This window comes from Culex pipiens, chromosome 2 (assembly GCF_016801865.2).
Source record: "Culex pipiens pallens isolate TS chromosome 2, TS_CPP_V2, whole genome shotgun sequence".
In the NCBI taxonomy this organism is placed as follows: domain Eukaryota; kingdom Metazoa; phylum Arthropoda; class Insecta; order Diptera; family Culicidae; genus Culex; species Culex pipiens.
This window is the reverse complement of record NC_068938.1, coordinates 29,053,943-29,078,829: the sequence shown is the minus strand read 5'-3', so window position 1 is coordinate 29,078,829 and position 24,887 is coordinate 29,053,943. Positions and strand designations below refer to the sequence as shown.

The window sequence follows — 24,887 nt, the reverse complement described above, 5'->3', positions numbered from 1 at the left end:
TATAAATAATAGAAAAACGTATATTCTGAAGAAAGGATATAAATCAAGTTTGATTCAACACCATGGACAGCGTGTTTGTAATAATAGTTTTGATCGAAATGTTCCAGCTCTACAAACAGTGAATGATCGCCAATCATCACGTTAGAGACAGCTACGAACAGCGATCAACTCGTACTTGAACGCGCACTGCCGTAATAACAACAATTGACCACAATACCTACCCTTCCTATTGATGCGTAAATATAGATCCACCGATCCGTGCGATACTGGCCAGTGGTCCACATGGCCCCCCTTTCTGAGTCAACATCCCGCCCGGCCAAGCTACTGAACTCTCTCCGTTTGCAATAATAACGAAGACGACGCGATGTGTGCAATTTAGCCCATTATATTGTACGTGCTATATACACAAAAACAACAAAAACTTCCGTTCAGGTCCATTAAAAGTGACCATCAGGAAGAGGGAGGGGGGTGCCCATCATGGTTTGGTAGTTTTCCAATCGCGAGACACAATACCCCTAAAACCCGACGGCGTGACGTGTGGAAATGGATTCGATCTTTCCAGATCGAGACGTTTTCACGAAAGAAAATCCAGCTTGAACCTGATTCGAGGGAGGGAAAATCCAAATGAGCAAAACAAAAAACAAATTTGTCAAAGGATAGAAACCATCTGCCCGTGTAGATTACGATGTTCAACGAGACAACGAACCGAGCGTTGCATGTTCGTTGAGCTGAGGCCACCGACAGCCCAGCAGAAGCGGACCTGCTCGTTAATCAAAAACAACTGGCCCGTTAATGACCGTCCTTCGCCAGCGTTTGTCTTTCCTCACAATGTATTTTTAATGCGGATATTTTCTTTCCCCTGAGTTGGCAGATATTGTTGAATGGGATTTTTAGTTAGGTAATCGTAATGCAAGGTGTTACAATGTAAATGCAGAAACGTTTCGAACCATTTCTGGGGCACAAAATGCAACGAAAAGAATACATACCATTCATTTATTAATTTTATCTTGAATTTAATGGAGAAGCATGGTGCATTAACATAATTTAAAGCATGCGCACAGAAAATTAAAAAAAATGTATTGATTCAAGATTCAAGAATCGATAATCTCTTTTGAATTTAGACTGCAGGATTGAATTGAGACAGGTGCTTTGTTTATGATTTAGCTAAAATTTTGGATTTTGGCAGGTGAGATTCCTCATGCACGAAATTAGGAGGAAGGAAAGGTTATATATTAGACCCTTTTCAAATGTTATTTTTGAGTTTTAAACGAAAGTTGAAAGCGACATCCTGACAATATCTCATATGGGTCATTCCATCTGAAGCGGAACAGCATTTGAAAATTACCCTCTCCGATCCTGCTCAAATTTGGCAGGGCTGTTGATACTATCAAAACATGCAAGAATCCCGAATTTCATCCAAATCGGACCACCCCCTCCATTTTTGTACCTCCCCAAAAAATCGACTTTTTGACGATTTTTGACCAAACCTCCTAGTTTGAAACGACGATAACTCAGGAACCACAAATCTTAGAGGGTCGGTCTTAGACTCAATTTTGAAGGAAATTGGACGTAGAATCCATTTCCGTGATCAAAATTTAGATTAATTTATTTTTTCTACCTGTATTGCGCAATTGAAAACTTTAAACGGCCGTATCTCAAAACACCCCAACTTATTTTTTTATTTGACCTCACCATCGTGTTCCCCGGCCAATTTTACATAAGAATCACTTATCGACAGAAATGAATATGTTTTGTTCCAGAGATATCGAATTTTAAAGTTTTGTGTTTTCGAGATTACCTACATTAGCTTCATTCGCCGCATCTGCTAGAAGCACACAGGCGGGCTGATCAATAACTGCTACCTGGTCATTTATTGAAATAATATTTCATCATAAATAATCTTTATCAAATTGGGCAAAAATTAACTGTATAACACTGTAGGAAACTGGAGTTTAATCGCGAATGTTTATCTGTTAAAAACAATGAATGAAGTGAATTTCTGTGCTAACCCACAGGACAGAGCAATAACGACACACAGTAAAGGGCAGAATTGGATTCCGATGCAAAATGCAATTAATCTTGTTAGTAACACTGAACAATAAGTGCACGATACATTATTGAGTTAAAAATATGAATTAAAATGAATAAAATTTGTTGATTTGTTGTACTCTAGTGAAGGACGATCACAAGGAGTAGGAAAAGGATTTCTGTAAAGTATAAAACTGAAAAATGTAAGAAAATCACAAAGTTTGATCTGCTGCAAAGCGGCTAATTCCCCAAATTTTGTTGCGATGATTTCGACATCGTCCGAACAACAGTGTTTTTTTTCTTCTGTCATTCTTGGATTCTTGGAACACAATACGGCTGCTGTCCTCACGTATAAAGGATTTTTTTTAAATAAAATGTACCTTGACCAAAATCATCTTTTAATCAAATGGAGCTGGCTCACAATATAAAAATTGATTTAATATGATCAATCTTTTAACCCATAAATGAGATTTGCCAAATTATGGTAAAGTGTCAATAATAAACTATAATAATAATAAAGCAGGTTTTGGGGTTTTTGCTGAATGGTACTATTTTGCTACCGCCCATGATAAAGGCCCTAGTCATGGCCTCGGAGGTTCTCTAAAACGGTTAGCAACACGTAAATAAACGGTGCATTCAAAATAACCCAATAAATATTTTTTTCACAAAAATAGATTGATCAAGGTAGGGGAACAGCATCTAATTCCAGCGTTCTTCTAATGTTGCCATATCAGCGCTTTGGCATTCAATTACAGCTGATTAAAAGCGTTTTCAACTGAAATCGAGTGATAAATAGCTCAATAAGAAAGAAGTGAACAAGCAAGTTTCTATCAAAAGTTTTGCAAAATTTGTTGTTTAAATAGTGAAAATCTCGGGTGAGTTTTCAAAAAGCCGTAAGAGCCACCGTGACCTCCGACACTAATATTTGTTTTTCTCCCAATTGTAACAAGATTTAATTTTTTTTTCAGTTTGGGGCACTTGAGAGACGAGTTGATGAACAATCTTAAGCATTTTTGAAATTTGTTTTTTCGTAAGTAGGTCGGATACCGATGCAAAATAGGCTTTGTTTACCATTGGCAATTACGGCTTTTTGACTTAACCTGCCAAACATACGAGAATTTCCCCTATTAGCCATTTGAATAAATATTTGCGTAAAATTATAAAAAGATAAATTAAATTAACTATCTCCCAGAACACCAGGTAGCAGTTATTGATCAGCCCGCCTGTGTGCTTCTAGCAGATGCGGCGAATGAAGCTAATGTAGGTAATCTCGAAAACACAAAACTTTAAAATTCGATATCTCTGGAACAAAACATATTCATTTCTGTCGATAAGTGATTCTTATGTAAAATTGGCCGGTGAACACGATGGTGAGGTCAAATAAAAAAAATAAGTTGGGGTGTTTTGAGATACGGCCGTTTAAAGTTTTCAATTGCGCAATACAGGTAGAAAAAATAAATTAATCTAAATTTTGATCACGGAAATGGATTCTACGTCCAATTTCCTTCAAAATTGAGTCTAAGACCGACCCTCTAAGATTTGTGGTTCCTGAGCTATCGCCGTTTGAAACTAGGAGGTTTGGTCAAAAATCGCCAAAAAGTCGATTTTTTGGGGAGGTACAAAAATGGAGGGGGTGGTCCGATTTGGATGAAATTCGGGATTCTTACATGTTTTGATAGTATCAACAGCTCTGCCAAATTTGAGCAGGATCGGAGAGGGTAATTTTCAAATTTGCACTTTTTCGTGCACAGTTGAGATGGAATGACCCATATGCAAAAACAGCAAGCTGAAGGCTCGTACATAAACCACGTGGCGTTCAACTTCGGAATTTATAATATCGTAACTCGTGCAGGGTCATAGCTGAAAAGTTGTTTTCTTATCCTCTAAAACAGGGGTGCCCAACCTTTTGGCCCTGCGGGCCAGATCTTATTTTTCTAAAGCATGGGCGGGCTGGAACTAATGTTGGTAAAAGTTAAAGAAAGTAAACATTTTCCTCATATTTTTTTTAATAGGTTAATTCAAGTAAACAGATTTCTTTAAAAATTGTGTTTATTAGATTTATTTTAATTTTATTTTGGACAAAACAATTTTGTAATTGTTTTTGTCGATTGAAATTGAATTCCCTGATATCATTAGCTTTAAAAACATTAAAATTTCGTCGCTACAAGTTTTTTTCAAGTCTGAACGATTCAAGATAAAATTGATTGAAACGAAATTTGGATTCAAATCTTCTCTACGAAAAAAACAATTTCAAAATAATTTTCAAGACATAAAATAAAAAAAGTGTATAAAAATATATATCTGATAGTTTTTAATTCGTCATTCTTCAAATTTCTTAGAATTATTGAAGATTATGAAAAAAATTGCTAACTGATTTCTTGACTCATTTAGATTTTTTTTTAATATTTGCAGCGATCTTTATTTTCAATATGATTAATTTGCTTTTTAAAGCTTTTTTCTAGCAAATATAAATAATTATATTTGCTTACTCATTTATGAAAAATCAACTTAAATCAAAATCCTCAAAATAGAAACAATTCAATAAGAAGTAAAGCAGCCAAAACATTGAGTAATTTGAATTAAGTGTCTTTCGCAATCTTTTTGCACATTTTTTAAGTTTAAGAATTTTCTTGTAACATCAATATAGCAATAATAAAAAATAAATTCAAACATAAAGAATGTTAAAAAGTGAAATAAAATCATTAAAAAATACAAAGGCATAATCTAATTAAAACGTTGAATTAGCAACATTTTATGTCAAAAGCAAAAAAAAACAAATAAATATTTTGTTATAATATCTTCAAAATTTGTTCTCAAGATTTTTTTAAATTTTGACGCTCAATTTATTTATTGAGTATTTTATGAACAGCCTACGCGGGCCGGACGTTGGGCAGGCCTGCTCTAAAACTGCGATTCTCAACGGAGGTTCCAAGCCTACTTGATTTACATGGCAGCCTCGAAGAAGGTTTAGAATAGTTGCTCTAAAACATATAAAACATGTTTTTGTGCAATAGTTGTCAAATAAAAAAATAAAAGTTTTTTTAAGGGTGTACCTAATTTTTAACGAATTGTCTGTCCTCAAATGCTAATGCTAATGCTAATTGTCTGTCCTACAACTTTTATCAGAAATACTGTTTTCAAGATACAGTCCCGACTCGATTATACGAAGGCCATGCAAAAATTTCACTTCGGATAATCGAATCACGAAAACAAATGTTTTGTTGTCTTATTTTTTACTGTCGAACTTTAAACCACTCTTAAGAATTTTATAATCCAGGATGGCGGCCAAAATGGCGGAAATTAAATATTAAAAAAATGCATTTAAAAATTAAATAGAAAAACATCCATTTAAATTTGTCTTAAATTCGAATTTGAACTTAGAGGAATGCAAATTTTATTTAAATTTTTTTGTCCCTTCAATTTTTTTCAGAAAAATCAGGGTCAAAAAAAAAGTTTTCAAACAAAAAATTAGAATAAAAAAAATATGAATTCATTGATATTTTGATAATTTTGGATAGAAGCATAACTGTGATGCATTTTGTTATACTTTTCGCCTAATTATTGTTTCAAAATGTGGCTTAAATTTTGAAATTTAGTTTTTGAATCAACTTCCTGCCAAAAATCGGACCGCGCACTGGACTCACAATCCAGAGGTTGCTGGTTCGAATCCCGCGGCGGGCGCTCTAAAATTCTAAGTGTAAATATGGGTATCCGGCGCCGTCGCTCCGTGCCGTACTCAAACACTTAGGAGCCCAGGGCGGCGAAGTCCTTGTAGTTAAAAAGGAAGACACTAGTGGTTGGTACTAGCAATGGTGGCCGACCGCTATAAAGTCAACTTCGTTTTTTTTCCCTGCCAAAAAAAAAAAAAATAAACGAGGCAAAATTTATATCATCAATCGCAAAATCATGACAATGATGAAAGTTGTCTCCTAAAGGAAAATAAAAAAAACAAAATTAAAATTGAAATACAGGCTGATATCTGGAAGACTTGCTCATTGTTAAATAGATATGGGCATTTCTTTCAGAGAAGAACAAATTGAATACACGACAGTAATATATTTCCAAAAAAAAAAACACATTTTAAACATAAAACCCTAATCTACTAATACTTCAAAGAATTACACACTCCGGATCCCCTCGCGATCCCCGCGAAAACTCCCCAATCTTCCAGTACGAATTATTCTCGTTCAACCGGTTCTTCTCCCCCGTCAACCGCACCAGCTCGGGACTGTTATAAAAATCATTCTCCGAGTACTCCGAAAAGCTCGAATACAAACACCGCCCACTGGCCACATTTTCAATCTGAAAGTAGCAACACTCCTCACACGGCACCAACCGCCAGTGGCCACTTTCACAGGACGGATCGTACTTGGCGTTCGCGACCAGCGGAAATCCACTTCCCTCCACCAGGTACCCGTTGATCGCTACGTTCCGGATGCGGAACGCCTCACCCTCCTCAACCGGTTCCAGCTCGAAGCGGTTCTTGTCCGCGGTGTAGCGCGTGAAGTTTATTTCCTTGCCGATGCTGCTGAACTTCATCAGGATGCGGGACTCGTGGCGGGAAATGCTGATCTGCTTCCAGATTATGCTGGAAATGTTGGGGTGTAGGACGGCTTTGAGTTCTTCCAGCTCTAGTGCTCGGGTGGCGGAGGGAAATTTTGGGCTTTGCATGACCCGTTTGATGTGGAAGGCCAGCATGAAGATTTGGGGCGTGTTGATGAGGGATAGGCGACGCATTTCTTGGTAGAGCTCTTGGTAGCAGATGATGACCTGATTGATTGTCGGAAGATGTACGGTGAATTTAAGTACGTTTTTGAGGTTGTCGGATGAGCCTTGGTAGGATCGTCGGATCATCTCAAGAAGCAATGGATCGGAAACGTAGCTGAATAGTTTAGCAAATTGGCTGGAGTCATCAGGGTCAGTTTGAATGACTTTGATGGCAAGATCTTTATTCCCAGTTAAGTCGACCAGCATGAGCTCCAGACGGTCGCGAAAGAAGTCTTCAAATTGATGTTCTTCTTGCAAAACTTCGTTGATTAGACTGTAAAGCAGGACAGTTTCCACGCGGCAAAACATGGTCGACTGTTTCAAATACTGAACGATAAATTCACATCCGGTTACGAGAGTTTGTGCCGAGTTTGGTTTCTTCAGCTGATAATAACCCTTGAGGAATAGCAACAACTTTATCAGATTCTTCATAACCCCATCAAACACTTCCTCCACAATTGTTGGCAGTTGTTCAATGCTGTTTTCAAACGAGGAAAACTCATCGAAAGCCTTATCCAAATTCCCGTTCACAATGTGACTGATGCAAAGCTCCAGCTTGTGTTTGTTCCGCTGATTCCGGAAGATCCGAATCTCCCTCATCGTCCTGTCCAACACTCGCTGCATGGCCAACAAAGCTGGTTCGTACTTGATCACATCAGCCATATAATACAAACATTTGCTCTCGCCCTGCTCCTTGAACTGCTTCTCCAGCTCAAAGATCCTCCCCCCTCGCTTGTTCAGCTGCACGTACAAATCCTTGTTGATCAGGTAAATCTTCCGAAACTGCCCAAACAGATAGCTGACACAATCCTGCAGCTCCTGCAGCAGATACGCCCGATCGTCGATCGTGTTCAGCAGCTGCAACTCCAACGAGATCGTTCGGCCACTTTCCCCCAGCCGTGAACACCCGCTCAGCTGCCGAATCAGCACCAGCATCCGCTCGATCGTCGAGTAGATCCGGTCCAGATTGTAGAACGTGTCATTCCGCTCAAAAGTCATTGGCGCAAAGAACCTGTGTGTCGAGAGAAAGAGAGCAGGAAAAAACAACTTTTTAGCACATTAGAAGATCGTTAAAACTGTCGAATTGGGTGAATGTGAAGACGGCACGGGAGAGAGCACGCAGCGAACATCAATCACTCTTGGTTTATGTGTGTACGAAAAACCAGGATGTTCCACTTGATGCCAACCCCGCGAGAGTGCGCGCCAAAAACACTTGAAAGACCGATGGGCTGAGAGATTTTTACAAATTGGTTTTGGTTTAACACGCACTCTTGACTTTCGCAGTTTTTTTTTAATGGGCTATTGAGCGAAGGAGTGTGACCTTAAGCATCGTGGAAGCGACGTTTGATTGGAACCATTTGGAGGGGGGCTTCTTTGAAATTGGATCACAGTTTTTCTTCGTTTGAAGATCGAAATATGTTTTTTTTATTGTCAGCTTGTAGAACATAACCCATATTTTTTCTTCTGTCATTTCTTAGAAAATTTCAGGAGATTCCTTTAAAAAATCTCGCAAGCTCATTTTATCATTATTTTTTGTTGTTGAAATAACGTTTTCACTTACCTTACTTTTTAATTTATTACTTCAACTAAAAGTTCTTTTCCCTTATTTTCTTGTGCTTTTCGTCTTTGATTATTACAATCATCTCGAACAATGTATAAAAGTGCGATAAAATTACCAAAAATATTTCCCATACCATGAATTTATAAAGTTTGTAAGCAAATATAATTTTAAAATTTTGTAATGCATATATTTCCAAAAATGTCTGCCTCTAGTTTTGCAGTTTTGCATTAATCCGAAAATAAAAAATACGTTGGGGAAGGTGGGACAAGAGGTTCGCTCGTATAATCGTATTTTTTACAATTTTGATTTTTCCAGTATGAAAAATTATTGATAGCAATTTAATTAGTTAATTACTGCCACAGAACCGCCAAAACGACGTAAACGCCACGGCACTATGGGGTATTTCCATATAAACGAGCGGCCAAAAATATTTTTTTGCTTTTTTGTGACTTTTTTGTGTTGTTTGTACTTAGTATAATGAAAACAAATGAATTTTGATATTTTTCCAAAAAAAAAGTTTAATTTTCGATTTTTTCATATATTTGAGGCCACATGCATTAAAGTGGTGAATTTTAATATTCTTGCTCTGTCTATTTAATGCACGGAATGGCGGTTTATGCTATGTTAAAGTTTCTGATTTACGTTCAATCTCCCTCCCCTTTTTCTTGAGTTAAAATCCACCTCTCTTTGAAGACCCTCCCCCCCCCTTCCTCTCTAATTAAAATTTGATTTTTGCGGTATTTTAGAATTTTAGACGGTTTATTTTATGGAACATTGTATGGATTCTCGTCCACGTTTTGGTTGATCCACTTGCAAAATTCACGTTTTCCACGATAAATTCCTCTGAATCAAAATCACTACGTAAGCGATTGTCGTTAGATTACTTAAAATATGAACTTCTGCAATGTTGTAATTCTTACAAATATACTCGAAAGCAGTTCTCACGTTTTCAGAATAGTGCTTCGTTATATCGTATAGGGACACTACGGTATTATTATCCATACTTTCAAAAGAACACAACAACGACCTGATATGAATATTCGACGAATCGTTACTGTAAAATACTTTGAATAGAAATTTCTAATTTTATTAAACGTACCTAAGTACCAACAAAGTCATGAATATCAAATCAATTTCAAAACATACATAGCAGGTACGTCATTTCTGCCTCCGCAGGTAAATAATGCGATTTTAACCAAGCGTATACGCGAAATCATTACTTTTCTTGCAAGAATCAAAATGTTCAAAATGGCATAACTCAAAAAGTGCACATAAGTGCACTTTAAAATTTGGAGACAAGTTAGGACATGGTTCAAATTTTAAGCTGCAAAATTTTCAGATCGCACAAATGCACACAAAAAAAGTACTCCATTAACAAAGTTGAAAAAAAACTAAATTTTGAATAAAAATCCAACTTTTTTGATTTTTATTATTTTTTTTAGCCTGTAAAAGTGTGTTTTGTAAAATGTTATTGAAAAGTTGAATCAATTACCTTTCTGAATATATATAATGATGCAGGAAAAAATACAATAACAGCTACACAGTACAACTATGAAAAATAATCATTTTTTTGTCAAAAAACATGTTTTTTCTTACCATTTTTGCCTTTGAAGGTCTGCAATTCAGTGAATTTTGAACCTACAACTTTCAAACTCCGGATTTTTCTTAGTTAGAATGTTTATTTTCGAAAAAAAATACCAAAAAAATAATTAGAGTATGTCGGTTTTTCGATTTATGGCCGCCTGAAACCCCATAGTGCACGGGAGATAAGATTGAATAAAGTTTTTTCAAAAATTAAAAAAATAAAACTACAAGCCTAGGATTTGGGATGAAAAATGTGTTTTAAAATTTATTTTACATGCATCCAGTTGCTTTCCAATCATTAGTTTTAAAAATATCGATGTATTGACGATTTTTTTTCGCAAAAAAAAGTTTTTTTCGTGGGACTGTGCATTGACATTTTATGAAAATTTAAAATGTTTTCAAAACAGTACAAACATGCTAAATTTGATTATAAACGCAGGAAAATTCATTTTAACTGGTTTTTAGTTGAAAACAATTTAATTTTCATTAAAACTTTGAAGTTTTTCGAAAAAAATGTGTTGCCCCCTGATTATTCAGGCCGACTTTGAAGGGGGAGGGGCTGGAGTGACATAAACTTTGAAAAATATTTGCAACGGCTTAAATGAGTATGTTTTGAAATTTTAAAAAATAAAACAGATTAAACCTTTTCAAACTTCTTATTTTTATTTTATTTATTTTTTTTTCAAATTGAAGAAACAGTTTTCAATAGGTTTGAAATTTTATAAAATTGTTGATTTTTTTTAAATTGATATTATAAGTCGAGAACTAAATTCCTAATTTTAACCTATAAATCTGCCTAAGACACCAAATCGATCAGTACACTCTTTACAAGATATAGGTTCTCAAATACACATTATCACAAATTAAAAAGATTTATGAAAAAACTCCTCTCCCATTCTATAGTTTGCAGACCTTATTTGGTCAATATTTATGGCGTTTGAGGTAAGAAAACGCATTCAAAGAACATTGCAATTTTTAAATCAAAATAAAAATGATTTTTTTCATATAAAAATCGTGTTGAAAATTGAAAAAAGTGACTTTTTGGTGTAGCTTCGCTAAGAATCGGTCTATTATGCAAAATACTTCTTTTGGCATTGGCAATGCATGGACAACGTTTCATCTAAATAAAAAAAATAAAAACAATTTAAAAATTTTGATTTTTTTGTTGCAAGCTCGGGGCTCGGATTGAAAATGCTGCTATGAGCTAGGATAACTGTCTAAGGCTAAGGCAAAGAAAATCGTACAAGGGAAATAATGTTTTCATCACTTTTTTATTTTCGATTTTTTTTTATGTTTTGAGCTAAATACTAAAAAAGGTTTAGAATGATGCAAATGCAGGTACTGAGTTTCAGAATTATAATTGGATTTTTTTTATAGTGAGGTTTAATTTTTTTCAATTTCAAGCTTCTATGTTGTTTTTCTGGCTTTTGCGTTTCAACATCCTGAAAAAGAATATTATCACAGCCAAAGTCGATGCAACAAAAATTTCCCCAGACATGCTCAAGATTAATCTCCAAATCTTGGCATGCAATGCGGCCAGGAAACAGTCGCCGAGATGTTAGTCAGCAATGCTGCTCACTCGGTCCCGTCTCGTCCGTTAAACGCCACATCGTTAAAAATTAATAATGACTGTCGCGAATTTAGCACGGCTCGTCCGCCACTGCTGCACCTGTCCGCATATTTCGCCATCCCATGGGAAACCATCGATAAATGTCACCGCGACATGTGCCTGGAAACAAGCTCGTTCAGACACCGAACGCGTGTGAATTCCACGCTGCGTGATGCAGTCCAGAGCACGCACGGATCTTCACGGCCATCACGGTCTTAATGAGCAGTAAAGTGATGGCGAGGGAAATTCAAAGAGAACGGTCGGTGCGGTCGGGAAACTTTGGCTCACTTTGGCTTTGGCCTTAATGGCCCATGCAAGCAAAATATGCTTATTGAGAGAGTAAACAAGCAATTCGCCACACGCCAGAACGCGCGTGTTATTCCTTTTGAGATGGTGATCATTTCTGGGTTTGGGTTTTTTTTGGGATGGTCGAAAAATAATTTAAAATTGAATTTCTTTTTTCAATGAACAGTCACTTGAAAGTTTTTTCCTAAAAATAGTGAAATCAGTTTCTTGCGCATATCTAGCAATATTTAAAAATTAATTTCAATAAATTCAATTACTTTTTACCACATTTCAATCAATTTTTTCGTCAATCGTTGCTAAATTGTTAATTTCAAAACAAAAAAAATAACACAAAGTGCCTCAAATAATTATTCCATCATTCTTCATTCAAAAGATAGCATGTTTAAAGTAAAGTCTAATCATCGGCATTACTAACTGGAAAATATCTTTGATTTTTTTTTAATTTGAATGTCACATTTTGATTCAAACTTGATAGTATATGAAAGAAATCATTGTAGAATATTTTATTGCAGATAGCTTTTTCGAAAAAACTACTCAAGCTTAATATTAAAAAAAATAATGTTGCCTTCGAGTTAAATATTATTTTGCTTTTTGACGGCTGAACAATTTGTGAAGAAAGATAGAAGCACCCAGCTAAGAAAAAACTTAAGACCGTGTTAGTAGTCGCCGGTATAAATTCATTTTAAAAATATTCTAATTTCAAGCGAATTTCATTTTTTTTAAACATAAAGTATCTTTTTTCTTGAGTATTAAGAAATTGAGATTTAAAAAAATCCACGTGATTTTTGGATGGTCCCAAAAGAATTTGAGCAATTCTTTACAATATCGGCCGGTTTCGACCATTTTTATCTCTTTGTATTTTTTTTTTATTTGGCTCAAACTTTGTTGGGGCCTTCTCTTTGACCAAAGAAGCTATTTTGTGTCATTCACCCATTCAATTCTCCAAACAATTTTGGCAGCTGTCCATACAAAAATGGTACGTAAATATTCGAAAATTTGTAACTTTTGAGTGAATTTTCTCAAATTTTCCGATCTTTTCGAAAACTATATTTTATTTTGTTGAATCAAGTCTAACATTTCAAAAAGGCGTAATTTTGAATGTTTAGTCCTTTTGAAATGTCTTGATTTAAAAAAAATATTGTTTTCGAAAAGATCGGAAAATTTCATGAATGTTTCATATATTAACATTTAAAATCGGATATTTGATATCTACATTAGAAAATGGAGGGTTGTTTGGATGAGACTTAGAAAACTTAAATTTTCCTGTTTCTTTTTCTTAAAGCCGCTGTATTTCAGCAAAAATAGGTCCAAACTTTCAATGTCCCTCAAACAATTTTATAGCAAATTTTCTGAACTTGTCGAAAAAATATTTTTAGAAATGGTAACTCATGGTCAATATTTTTAAAAATCGATAAACTGCAAATATTTTGCTAAAATCAAACTTCCGGTGGCTATATCTTGAAAACGGAGCCTTTTATCAATAAATCTGTGATGTACTTTTCGATTGCAAAATCAATTTTACATAAAAAAAATCGTTCAAAAAAAGTATGAATGCAATTTAGATTTTTTCCCAAAATTATTTTTTTTTTGAACATACAGTCATCCCACATATTCGGAACACCCACAAATTCGGAACACTTTTCACCCAAAGGAAAAATATATAACAAAGTCTGCAACAGTGGATTTGCTGCAGAAATTGTTATATTTTATAACAGTTTTTGCAGCAAGCTCATAGCTCATTTTTGCCCGCGTCGTAAACATGTCAGCGATCTGCAGTTCTCACCAACACATATAAAGCGCGCCGTCCCCTAGCATAACTGAAGAGAGAAGAATGTGTTGGTGCTCTGTCCCTCACAATCCATCAAGCGTCCATGGCGCGGTGGTAGCGTGTTGGATCTATTACCAAAAAGTTCGTGGTTTAATCCTTGTTCTGTTATGATTTTTTTGTGCAATACAACCAAACAGCCGTCGGTAATGACAATAATTGTCGGTAACGGGCAAAATTGTCATACCCTTATAGCGCAAAAAATGCATGAGGACAGATTTCATGCAGATTCTGATATGCTTTCATGCAGCCATGCATCACAATCATGCGACCGCCGGTTGGGTGTTGTGATAATTTGTCAATAGCATGCTAAATGCAGCTTTTCTGTCGACCCTACTATTTTTAGGACCTTCATTTCGACATTCTCTTGCTATTTCTCTAGTAAAAGTAGTTCTTTTTGAACATAAAACTGCATTTCGAGACTATTTTATTCAGAGCAGCAAAACACTGCCTCCAAATTGCCTGTTTCATAATTGTGGGATGTTATTGTGCCTTCCACAATAATGGAACACCTGAGTTCAACTGATATAATCACAAAAATAGTTATCAGACCATGTATAAAACATCACTAAGCTTGAGTTTCTTTGATGTCAGTGTGTGAAGTCAATATTTTGTTAAAAACATGTACTCCTGGAGAGAATCAAAGTTTGTTTACATCCGTAAGAAAAAAGTGTTCCGAATTTGTGGTTTTCATGGGTCAATGTTTTTCTTATTTTTTTTTATATAAAACGTAAAAAATCGCAGCCGGTCTATACATCAATCGAAAAATCACAAGAAAAGCTTCCAAATGAAGGTAAAAGCAAATCATTATGTTCAAGTACCATCGGCCGATCTGTAAACCGTTCCGAATATGTGGGATGACTGTACTTCTCTATGGCTCAGAAGTTGCGAAAATACAAAAATATGGATTTTGGGAAATTGAGTATTTGTGGAAAAAAAATGAAAATATTTTTTTTTCGGGAAATTCCTACAACCTACAACTTTGCCGAAGACTTGGTGTTGATCAGAAAATTCATTCAAAAGTTACAGATTTTCGATTATTTACGTGCCATTTATGTATGGACAGCTGCCAAAATTGTATGCAGACTTGTATGGGTTAACCAATGACACAAAATAGCTTCTTTGGTCATAGGGATGGCCCCAACTTTTATGAAGAAAAATATATGTTTCTTCTATCTATGAAAATCGCATCACGCTAAAAAATAACACTGAATTTAAGGTTTGAAACCTTTTTTTAAGCGTGTATTTGAATAGTCCTTACCAACATCTCACACTTTGCGGAAGATACAGAATAGAGTTCTGTTGTCATTGGCGAAAAATTGCTTGTTTGGTCTAAGGAAAAGCATGTCTACAAAGTTTAAGTTTGGTTTATTTATAATTTTATCTATTGTTCAACTCATTTTTTCCTACAATATTTAACTTTTTGAATTTTGTAATGAAATTTACTTTGTTAATTTTTGTACGGAATCTCACAAGTTCTACTATATGTTTGACCGTATAATACACAAATATCCTCAATTTAAATAGCAGGGCAGCTAAAATTTGGCAAGGTCTTTTTAAGTTATGAAGGTTTATAAAGTATTGATTTATTTAATGTATTTATAAAATACTTGATTTTTTATTTTATTTTAAATGTAGCTCACTTAAAATCTTCATCTCAATAAAACAAATTCATGTTGACACAGCCAGGTCTTCAACCCAAAACTGGACACATTTCTTAATAGTTCATTCGGTTTGAAATTTCACTCAGCGTGACGAAATCCGACTCATTCACCAGCTCAACATTCTCACCTGTGCGGGAATTTTCCACCCACGACCACAAATCTAACCTTGATGATCGCACACACACACACCGCATACAGAACCGACACCACTGCACTGCCCGTTCAAATTAAATCAGATCCAACCTGCTCCAACACTGAGGAAAAAGAATGTAAGATTTTCATAAGACTACATCTTATGTGCTGCCTGATTTGAGTATCCACTAGGCTCTCGCGATTTTCATAGACAATCTTATGACCGTCACTATAAATTCATATGGTTATAACTAAACTTTACTTATGTATTTGGTCCACTGTTGATAGACTATGGACTTCATAAGAAATTCTTATGGAATTCATCTGTAATTTTTCAATGGTTTTCGCGTATGATGCTAGTGTGAAATTTTTTGACATTTCAAGATGGCGAAAGGACGGATCGAGCAGACAATTTTAAACGCTCGCTACTCCAAATCGCCCCGTAGTTCGTTCCGGTAACTACTTCACAAAGCTGCCGCCGCCGCTATGAGTTTTACCGCGACCTCCAAGACACAGGTAAGTTCTGTGGCGGGTGTTTCGTGGGTTTTGGTTCGAAGTTGAATATTTTGTTTTGGTATTTTAGGTAATATCAATGGCCGTTGGTTCCGCCGGCGGCCCTCCCCAGCATCCTCCAGAAGGATCCGGAGAATAGCATCGGTGAGGACAGTTCCGAGCAGCGGTCGAAGGTTTAAGTTTGATTGACGCGGTCATGCCGAAGGTGGTGGCCATCCGGCAGAACATGCCGAATCACCAGCAAAAGACGATTAAACCGGAGGCTGCGTAAACCAACGGGACGACGAGCAGCGGAAGGAAATGAAGTTATATTACGATAATTTAAAAATATATACGTTTAAAATTAAAAAAAAAATGTTTTCATTCAATTAAAAATAAGAAAAAATAGGTATAAAAAACATTGTTTATCAATATAATCTCCATGAGCATTGCCATATATTCTATACACAATTTCATCTATGAATGTCATAAGATAACTCAATGGAAATCTTAATTGACGGCTTTGTCAAATTTCCCCTCCCAGCCATAAGAATATCTTATGACATCCGAATAAAATCCTGATGTCGAAAGGTCATAAGACGTTCTTATGGATTTTGCCAGTACTTTTTTCTGAGTGAACTAATCCCACCCCGCGGTAGCATGGGGTGGCAAATCACTCGTCGATCGAAAATCATTCGAGCATTCCTAGCAGCCCCCCGGACGACCGACACGGAAAGATTGGCATGCGGCGGTTGCTGTTTGCTCTCAGTCCTCGTCTCGTCGTTTCAGGGAAGAAAAAAAAAAGATCCGAAAAGATTTGCTCAACGCCCAAGCAGGCGTCGATCGGATAAACATAAACACATCATTTGCCAGCCGCCTTTCCTTCTACCCTGGGTGGTAAACCCGGGGGGTGGTGATGGGAGGACGACGGACGTGCTTGTCCAGCAAAACACGCAGCTGGATAACTGCGTGGGATTCGTTTGAAAGTGGGGCCCCCGCATGCTGGGATGGGATGGTTCTTTAATGATCGTCTTTTTGGAGATTAGATTGAAAGTGGAACTTTCCATGGAGACGCTAGGTTGAGCATTGGAATGTGCGTCTCCACAAAAAGTAAATTAGGAGAACAGCATCTAATTCCAGCGTGCCTCTAATGTTGGCAGGTCAGAACTTTGACATTCAATTAAAGCTAATTAAAAGCGTTTTCAACTGAATTCGAGTGATAAATAGCTCAATAAGAAGTGAGCAAGCAAGTTTCTATCAAAAGTTTTGCAGAATTACAGTCGACTCTCTGGTTGTCAATATCCAAGGGATCGTCGAGGAAGAGAATCATCAGTTTACAGAAAGGTGCAAAATGAAGAATCGATTGAAAATATTTTTTTCTTTATACCCAGCTATGGGAGAGAATCATGGCAACGTCCATCAAACAAAAACAAACTAATGTCAAACACCCAACAAAGCTTCGTTTCGCCAAGAAAAATGTCTATGCAAGCCATGAGAAAGTGAAATTATTGACAACCGGAAGAGATTTTTAAAGCAAACAGAATCCAAGGGACCGTCGAGGAAGAGATCCTTCAAGCAAGGGAAAATAACGAGGAATAAAGACAATCGAAGTATGCAGATTTAAGGGACTGAAGAATTCATCGGTACATTGAGCAATATTGATATCGAGAAGATCGACAGCCAGAGAGTCGACTGTAGTTGTTTAAATAGTGAAAATCAGCAAATTTGATGGAGTTAGGAGCGACTTAACCTGCCAAACATACGAGAATTACCCCTAAGAACTGTACTGCCCATGTTCGCATAAATGTCCCATATGCAAAAACAGCAAGCTGAGAAAAATGCATTTAAAGTTTGTCCCATACATAAGGCTACGTGTTAAGTTTTCGCGAAAAAACTGGATTTCCTCATGATTTCTAGAACAAAGTACTGGATGTTATAGGCTCATTTAAAAGAGCACACAATTTTAAACCAAACTGCAACAAAAACTTGAAATCTATGAAAATGCATAAGGGACATTTATGCGATCAGGGGCAGTGTAGGACAGGGAATGTTTTTTTTTTAATTTTTTTTTTGTTTTATTATAGAGACTTTACACCATTGTGCATTCATCTCTTCAAGGTGGATAGTGGAAGAATTGAAAAACGCAAGTTGTCTCAGTTTTAGCGCAAAAGTTTTTTTTTTATTTCGTAATTTGGCGCTTCGAGATATTCACCATTTTTGAAGCTGTAACATAAACATAAAACATACTGAAAAATCATATTAAAAAATTCAGCTGTGAGCTCTTTGGTCCTGAGACAGCAAACAAAGTTTGCATTTGATCTGTACGGTTATACAGTTATGTTTTAAAATATCTCAGTATTTTTCATTAAAAGTTCAACCAATTTCCTTTCTTTTGAGCCGTTTTGGAGATATATATTTTTTGAAAAAAAAAGGTTTTTGGCATGGGCGTTCCTTGGCAAAAATAACCAGACCTTTTTTTTGTCGATTTTCACATAAAAACACATTTTCAATAGAATATCGCAACTTTTGGTATCCAAAAATATTACTGGTCTGATTATTAAGTTATCACAGTTTTAGTAAAAAAGTTGATTTTGCCGTTTTCGGAATGTTTCGCATCGAAAACCAAGATTTTATTTTGAAACTGTATCTCTAAATCCTGTTGATGAAACTTTCTCATTTGATGATATGTGGTATGTAAAATTTCTCGAGAAATCCGATAAAAATATTTTTAATTATAGGTCCTTTTATCCCGAAACCTGTCACCTGTTTTAATGAATGTTTTCATACGACTTTTTCAAACGGTTTTTCCTAAAAGGCCAAGCTAGCTAAAATCGGTTGTAATAGCGCGGCGTGGTGTAATGATTTATTGAAAAATGTATTTTTTGAGAAAATCAGCGAAAATTTGCAGTTTTTGGGCCACCCTAATACGGCGTAGGTAACCCTTATGGCCAAACAAAAAATCACATTATTTCGTGTTTTTTACGTGACGAAGATTCCTAAATGAACGTTGGATGATTGTGCATATTTCCAACGTTCATTTAGGAATGAATTCAGCATACGGATGTTTTCGGATTAGAAAATATTTAGTTACACTGCGAACGAAAACAAACATTTTCAGAACAGATGTTATTAAATCGTTATCATTTTCATATATATTTTTTATGGATCAACACAAAATTTCAAAACATTCATGGCAAAATACTACAACTTTTTTTTAAAAAAAAAGGGCCGTTGCAAATATTTTTCAAAGATAATGTTTTGTTCGAAAAATTGGGGGGCAAAAAAAATTGTTCAAAAAACTTCAAAATTTTAATGAAATATAATCAGCTGACTAATCAGCTGGAAACAATTTGAAAACATAAACTTTGAAAAAAAAAACGAAAATTAACTTTTTTCGTGATTGTTTTTTTTTAATTAAGCACATCAAACAAGAACAAAAAATGATGAATTTGATTCCCTCAGCTTTAGTCGAGTTTGAGTAATCCATGTTGCAAAATACTGTTAAATTAATCAACTTTTTTTTTCTTAGATTTAACATATTTTATGTATTTTTTTACATTTTTTTCATCAGGTTTCAAGTGCTCTAAAACATATTCTTCTTTTAAGATTGTAGGGTAGAGTAGTCATCAATGAGACACGGGGAACAATGATAAAATGGCTCTCACAAGTCGTAGTTTCAACCAATCAGGCACATATTTGGGGGAAAGGTGTGTCTACTGGATACACGTCTACCATAATAGTGGCTTTGGTTATGGACGCTCCCTTGAAAAGTTATTCATAAATGTTTGATTCTGGGGTGTAAAAGTAAATTATGGACAAAAAATACTTTTTCGCTCGTAGGCTGCCATTTACACCAAAACTTATATTTCTTCACATTTCTTTCGACGCTCTATAGGGATTGAGTTGGGCTACAATGTCTTTGAATCAGGTTTGGCCAAAATTTAGAAATATCGATTTAGCCCAGAAATTAGTGAATTAATTGATTATCAAGACATCACATTTTTTGTCATAACTGCGGATTCCATGTCAAATATAAATCCTAATTTATATTGATCTATGATCACTCAGTTTATTTCCATTCAAGCCACAGCATCCACTCCAAACTTCCTCGATCATTTTTTAAAACCTATCCCAAAATATTCCACAGCAAATCACTAGTCAAACCGCGCCAACGATCAATCGTCGCACACCTTAGCGAAGAAAAAAAAAGTCCCGATTTCATAAAAACTGAATCATTAATCATGTCACACCACCTAGTTGAAAACTGTGCCAAGAGTCTCAAGAGAATGCGTAGTAAATTTAGACAACTTCGAAGCATAACAGTCTCATCCGTTTTGTGATACCTTCTCATATTGGAAGGGACACTCTCTAACCTCACCACAAAAAGCAGATGCACCTAATCCGAACGGCTACTTACCGGTGTTTTATTCACTGATCCTGCTGCTGCTGCTATGAATGGGATGTGTAAAATTTAAAATTTATTTCTCTGTATATAAACAGAGGCAAATTAGTTTCGTTATTTATATAACGCACACGAGAAGTTTTCTGTCGACACGATGTGAACTGGCCGGCGTTTTGGACGAGACTGACGATGCTCACGCGTTGAAATCTGCAGAACTAGTGTCCGATCTCAGCGCGGAACGATGGAATGCTCCTCAGAATGCTAAATTTTTTGTTGTTGTTTACCAAGCTTAAGGAGGATCGTTCGCCACTCTCAGTTGTTGGGTGAATGTGAGAGAAATTATGATTCTCTGGTGCGCAGTGGGTTGGAACGGACTTTCTCCAAGGTAGAATATGGAAACGCATGGTATTTTAACTTTTAAAGTGATATTTTATTATTTGGATAACAGCAATAGTTCAAACAAACCTGCTGATAGATTACTAAGACAAAAGTATCTTTGAAAATTGAATTATGTTTCAAATTGCCGTATATTTGCAAACGCATTTATTTTTTATTCGCAAGGTATTTTTGTTTAAAAAAATGTAAAAACTATTTTTTTAGCGTTGTGGATTTTCATTTTATTGCTTCCAATGTATATCAATATGCCAGTTTTTATCTTTGTATTATTATCAAGCCTAAGATTTTTTTACTGTAGTCAACTGCGTTTGTGTTTGATTACATTTAGTAATATAGAATACGATATTTGGAACATATTTCGTACAGATTTGTACGGAAATTACATTCCCCTATCAGAACAACATTTTTGTCAATAGCAAATCTCCTAAAAACGTAAAACATATGTTTTGATAAAGGGAAAAATAGAATGGATTATTTTTAATTAACATTTAAAATTCCAATTTATAACACTTAGAGTCTACTTGTTCATTTGCTTAATTTAAAATGATTATTTAAATGTTTTCAAATGTATGTCATAAAAAGACTATTTCATTTGACTTCAAATGACCAAACTAACATATAATACAAAAATTAACACATTTTTTGTCAAATGATTAATTCTCTACGTTTTCGCAAATCGTCAAGCCCAATATTTAAAAATGTACAAAATAAGTTAATTTAGCCCTTTAAAAACTCATTACTTACTTTTCATCATAGCATTCCTAAATTATTTATTAAAAAAATCAGAAAAAAAAATAAAGGTTTAATTTTTTTACATTTTTAATTGAACCAATAATTTCCGAGATTTAGCGAGTTCTAAAATGAGCGAATAAATTTTAAAAAGTGAATGCATATTTCCTTTGGAAGCACACAATACATATTAAAAAGAAGTACAAGATGGTATGTTGGAGACATAACCGAAAAACACATTTCAAGCTTTCAAATCCTCTAAAAACTGCTGCCCCTATTTAAACTGTAGCCCCGATTCACCCCAGATAACGGTGGAGAGCTTGCATGGTTTTGAACTATACTGAATAATTATCTCAAAAATGATGAAAATGAATATGGCCTTCACAATATTTTTACCTTCCTCACCTTACTGAGGAAAGGCTATAAAATCATTCGAAAACTGAACTTCTCAATTAGACCTCCTAGACCCACCTTCATGTATACCTATCGACTAAGAATCAAATTCTGAGCAAATGTCTGTGTGTGTGGTGGGATGTTGATCAAAAAATTGTCACTCGATTATCTTGACATTGGCTAAACCGATTTTGTCCGTTTTGGCGTCATTCGATCCGTATTGAGGTCCCATAAGTCGCTATTAAAAATTATGCGGTTTAGTTAAGTACTTCAAAAGTTATGCTAAAATAGTAGTTTATGCAACAAGTTGCAAAAAGAGGATTTTTTCAGCACGAGTCGTACATTTATCCAACGAGGTTCACCGAGTTGGATAAATACGAAGAGTGCTGAAAAAATCAAGTTTTGCAACGAGTTCCATGCAACATTTTTTGCAATTCCAAAAAACACATACTGAGTGAAATTTTATGTCAAATTTTCATGTATTTTGTCAATAAATCGTTTAAATCAAAAAAATGTTGAAAAGTGTTACTTTTCGAAACAAGTGCTGAAAAGTTCAATTTTTAGCACCCATTTTAGTGCTGAAAAGTGGAAGTTTTCAGCATTTATTTTGAAAAGTGTTGCTATTCGATTCTGTTATTTTTGGTACAGAAAAGTAGGCTATTTTGTCGTTCATGAATGACAGGAAAAGTAAGTAGTTTCACGACGGAATTGCAGAAAAAAAAATTTAACAAAAGTCCGGAAGATTGTAAAAATGGTAGTTTGGCATGCTATACATTTTTAGAAAGGTATTTGAAAGACCTTTCCAACGCGACCAATATATTGAAGATCTGACAACCCTATCAAAATTTATTAGCACTTAAGTGTTATTTATGTACTCAGGATCTCAGATATCATGATAAAACGTTGTCCGGATCTGTCATGCAACCTGTCGTTGAACAGGTAATCAAAAGACCTTTCCAACGCAACCAATGCATTGAAAATCTGACAACCCTACCAAAAGTTATTGGCACTTGAGTGTTATTTATGTACTTTTTGGAGGCGGAATCTCAGATATTTTGATGAAAACGATGTCCGGATCTATCATGCGACCTGTCGTTGGATAGGTAATCAAAATACCTTTCCTACGCGTTTAAAACATTGAAAATCTGACAACCCTACCAAAAGTTATAAGCACTTAGGTGTAATTAATACACTTTTTGGAGGACAGATCTCAGATATTTTGAAGAAAACGTTGTCCAAATATATCATGCGACCTATATTTGGATAGGTAATTAAATGACCTTTCCAACGAATGTAAGGAAGGCACCAACCACCTAAGGGTGGATTAAGTAACGTTTTTAATGTGAAGATGCTAGAAGGTTGAAATATCCTATCATCTACTTCATAAAGGCAACAAAGAACGTCAACGCCTTGATAGCATGCGGGAAAGCTTGCTCTAAAAGCGCCCGATTCTGAGCCAACGCTTCCAGCGAAAGCTCCACGTCCACAACGGCAGAATCCTTGGCCGTTTCTAGCACCCCAAAAACGTTCACGCAATCCGTCATCTGATCGAGCAGGTTTACGAACGTAAACGCACTGTTCGCCACATTGATAGACATCGTGAGACCGGCAAACATTCTGTAGTAGATTCCCGGATGACTCCAGTCCCAATCCAGGGGGTTCGGACTTTTGAACTTTCGCCAGTTTAGCGCGTAATTACCGCCGGCGTACACAACACCCCCGAAGATCGCCATAGCCAGCGTGCTCTGGGTTGCGCTGGTCGATTTCACCAGGGAGGCCCAAGAATTAGGGAGAAGCACTCCTGAGGCACCTCCCGCAAAGATGCCGAACCAGGTTGCTTTGTCCCACTTCCAATCGCTTGGGAACCAACTGTCTTCCGCGCTAGCTCCACCGAGGTATGCCCCCAGGAGTAGACCGGTACCGGCTAAGCCGAGTATTCCTGAGAATATTCCTCCGGTGGCAGCACCTCCAGCGATGCTAAGATACGTTCCCCGGCTGTGCCAGTCCCACTCCCACGGTTTGGCACTGCTGTTGTAGATCAGTCCTCCCAAGTAGGCACCTCCTACGACGGCCAGTGGAATTAGGAACGCAAAGCGTCCGTCGGGGTCAACCATGTCCAACGGGGAGTTTCCGGCGTACTTGTAAGGGCTGGCGTACTGCTCTAGCGGGTCGACCTGAAGAAAACGACCCAACTCCGGATCGTACAGCCGAGCATGGTAGTTGTAGAGTCTAAGCTCTTCATCGTATTCTTGACCGGTAAACCGGTAGATCGTCCCGCTACGACCGTCTACCTCGTATTTACGCATGATCTGACCGTAGGGCATGTAGTCGTAAGCCGCCATGACTTGGCCGTTGAGGAGTACCAAACGAATGGATCCCTCGTGATCTGTTAGGACGTTGTAGTACAGGTTGTCCCGCTTGAAGCCGACCAATCTTCGATCGTCGTAGATGTAGTATGTCGTCACTTGATCTTGAAGCTCTCCGAGTTTCGAGTAGCTGGAATAGTAATCCACTAAGCAGCGACCTTTGTCGTCTCGGGCGTAGACTCGCTCGGCGATCGTTCCATCAACGTGTTCAACTCGCTTCAAAACGCGTTCACCTCTAGAATTGTACGAAAACTGAACAGACATCCCATCCTCCAAAATGACCTTACTCGCTCGATTAACCAACACATCATACTCAATCCCAACGATCCCCTTATGTCTCGCTTCTACGACATTACCCCGCTCATCGTGCCGAACACGGTACGGCCCGCGCTCAACGGGATCCTCAACGGTCACCGAGTCCAGCCGATTACCGCACCGCGAGTAGCTCAAGCTGAACCATCGCGATCCCGTACGAAAACATCCGTGATTGCCGTTGGAATCGATATCGTACGACTCGACGTCCGCTGGGGAGGTGCCCAGCGATACCGCAAAGGCCTCGTGCAGAATCCGGACGATTGAACGGAAGTGGTTTGAGTAGTCGGATAAGGCGTCACGGAACGATGGGGACAGTGC

General features: G+C 36.5%; 1 protein-coding gene across 2 annotated transcripts; it reads right to left on the bottom strand.

Moving 5' to 3' along the window:
* Window positions 1-6,080: 6,080 nt before the first annotated feature.
* On the bottom strand, window positions 6,081-20,601 carry LOC120415574 (uncharacterized). Of its 2 annotated transcripts, none has more exons than XM_039577154.2 (2): window positions 15,472-15,594; window positions 6,081-7,807 (listed from the first exon to the last, which is right to left on the bottom strand). In XM_039577154.2, exon 2 carries the CDS (start codon window positions 7,792-7,794, stop codon window positions 6,139-6,141), a length of 1,656 nt encoding a protein of 551 aa, XP_039433088.1. In that variant the 5' UTR covers window positions 7,795-7,807; window positions 15,472-15,594; the 3' UTR covers window positions 6,081-6,138. The 2 variants fall into 2 exon arrangements, with proteins under 2 accessions (XP_039433088.1, XP_039433087.1); XM_039577153.2 differs by lacking the exon at window positions 15,472-15,594 and adding an exon at window positions 20,386-20,601 and having other exon boundaries at window positions 6,082-7,807.
* Window positions 20,602-24,887: the final 4,286 nt, after the last annotated feature.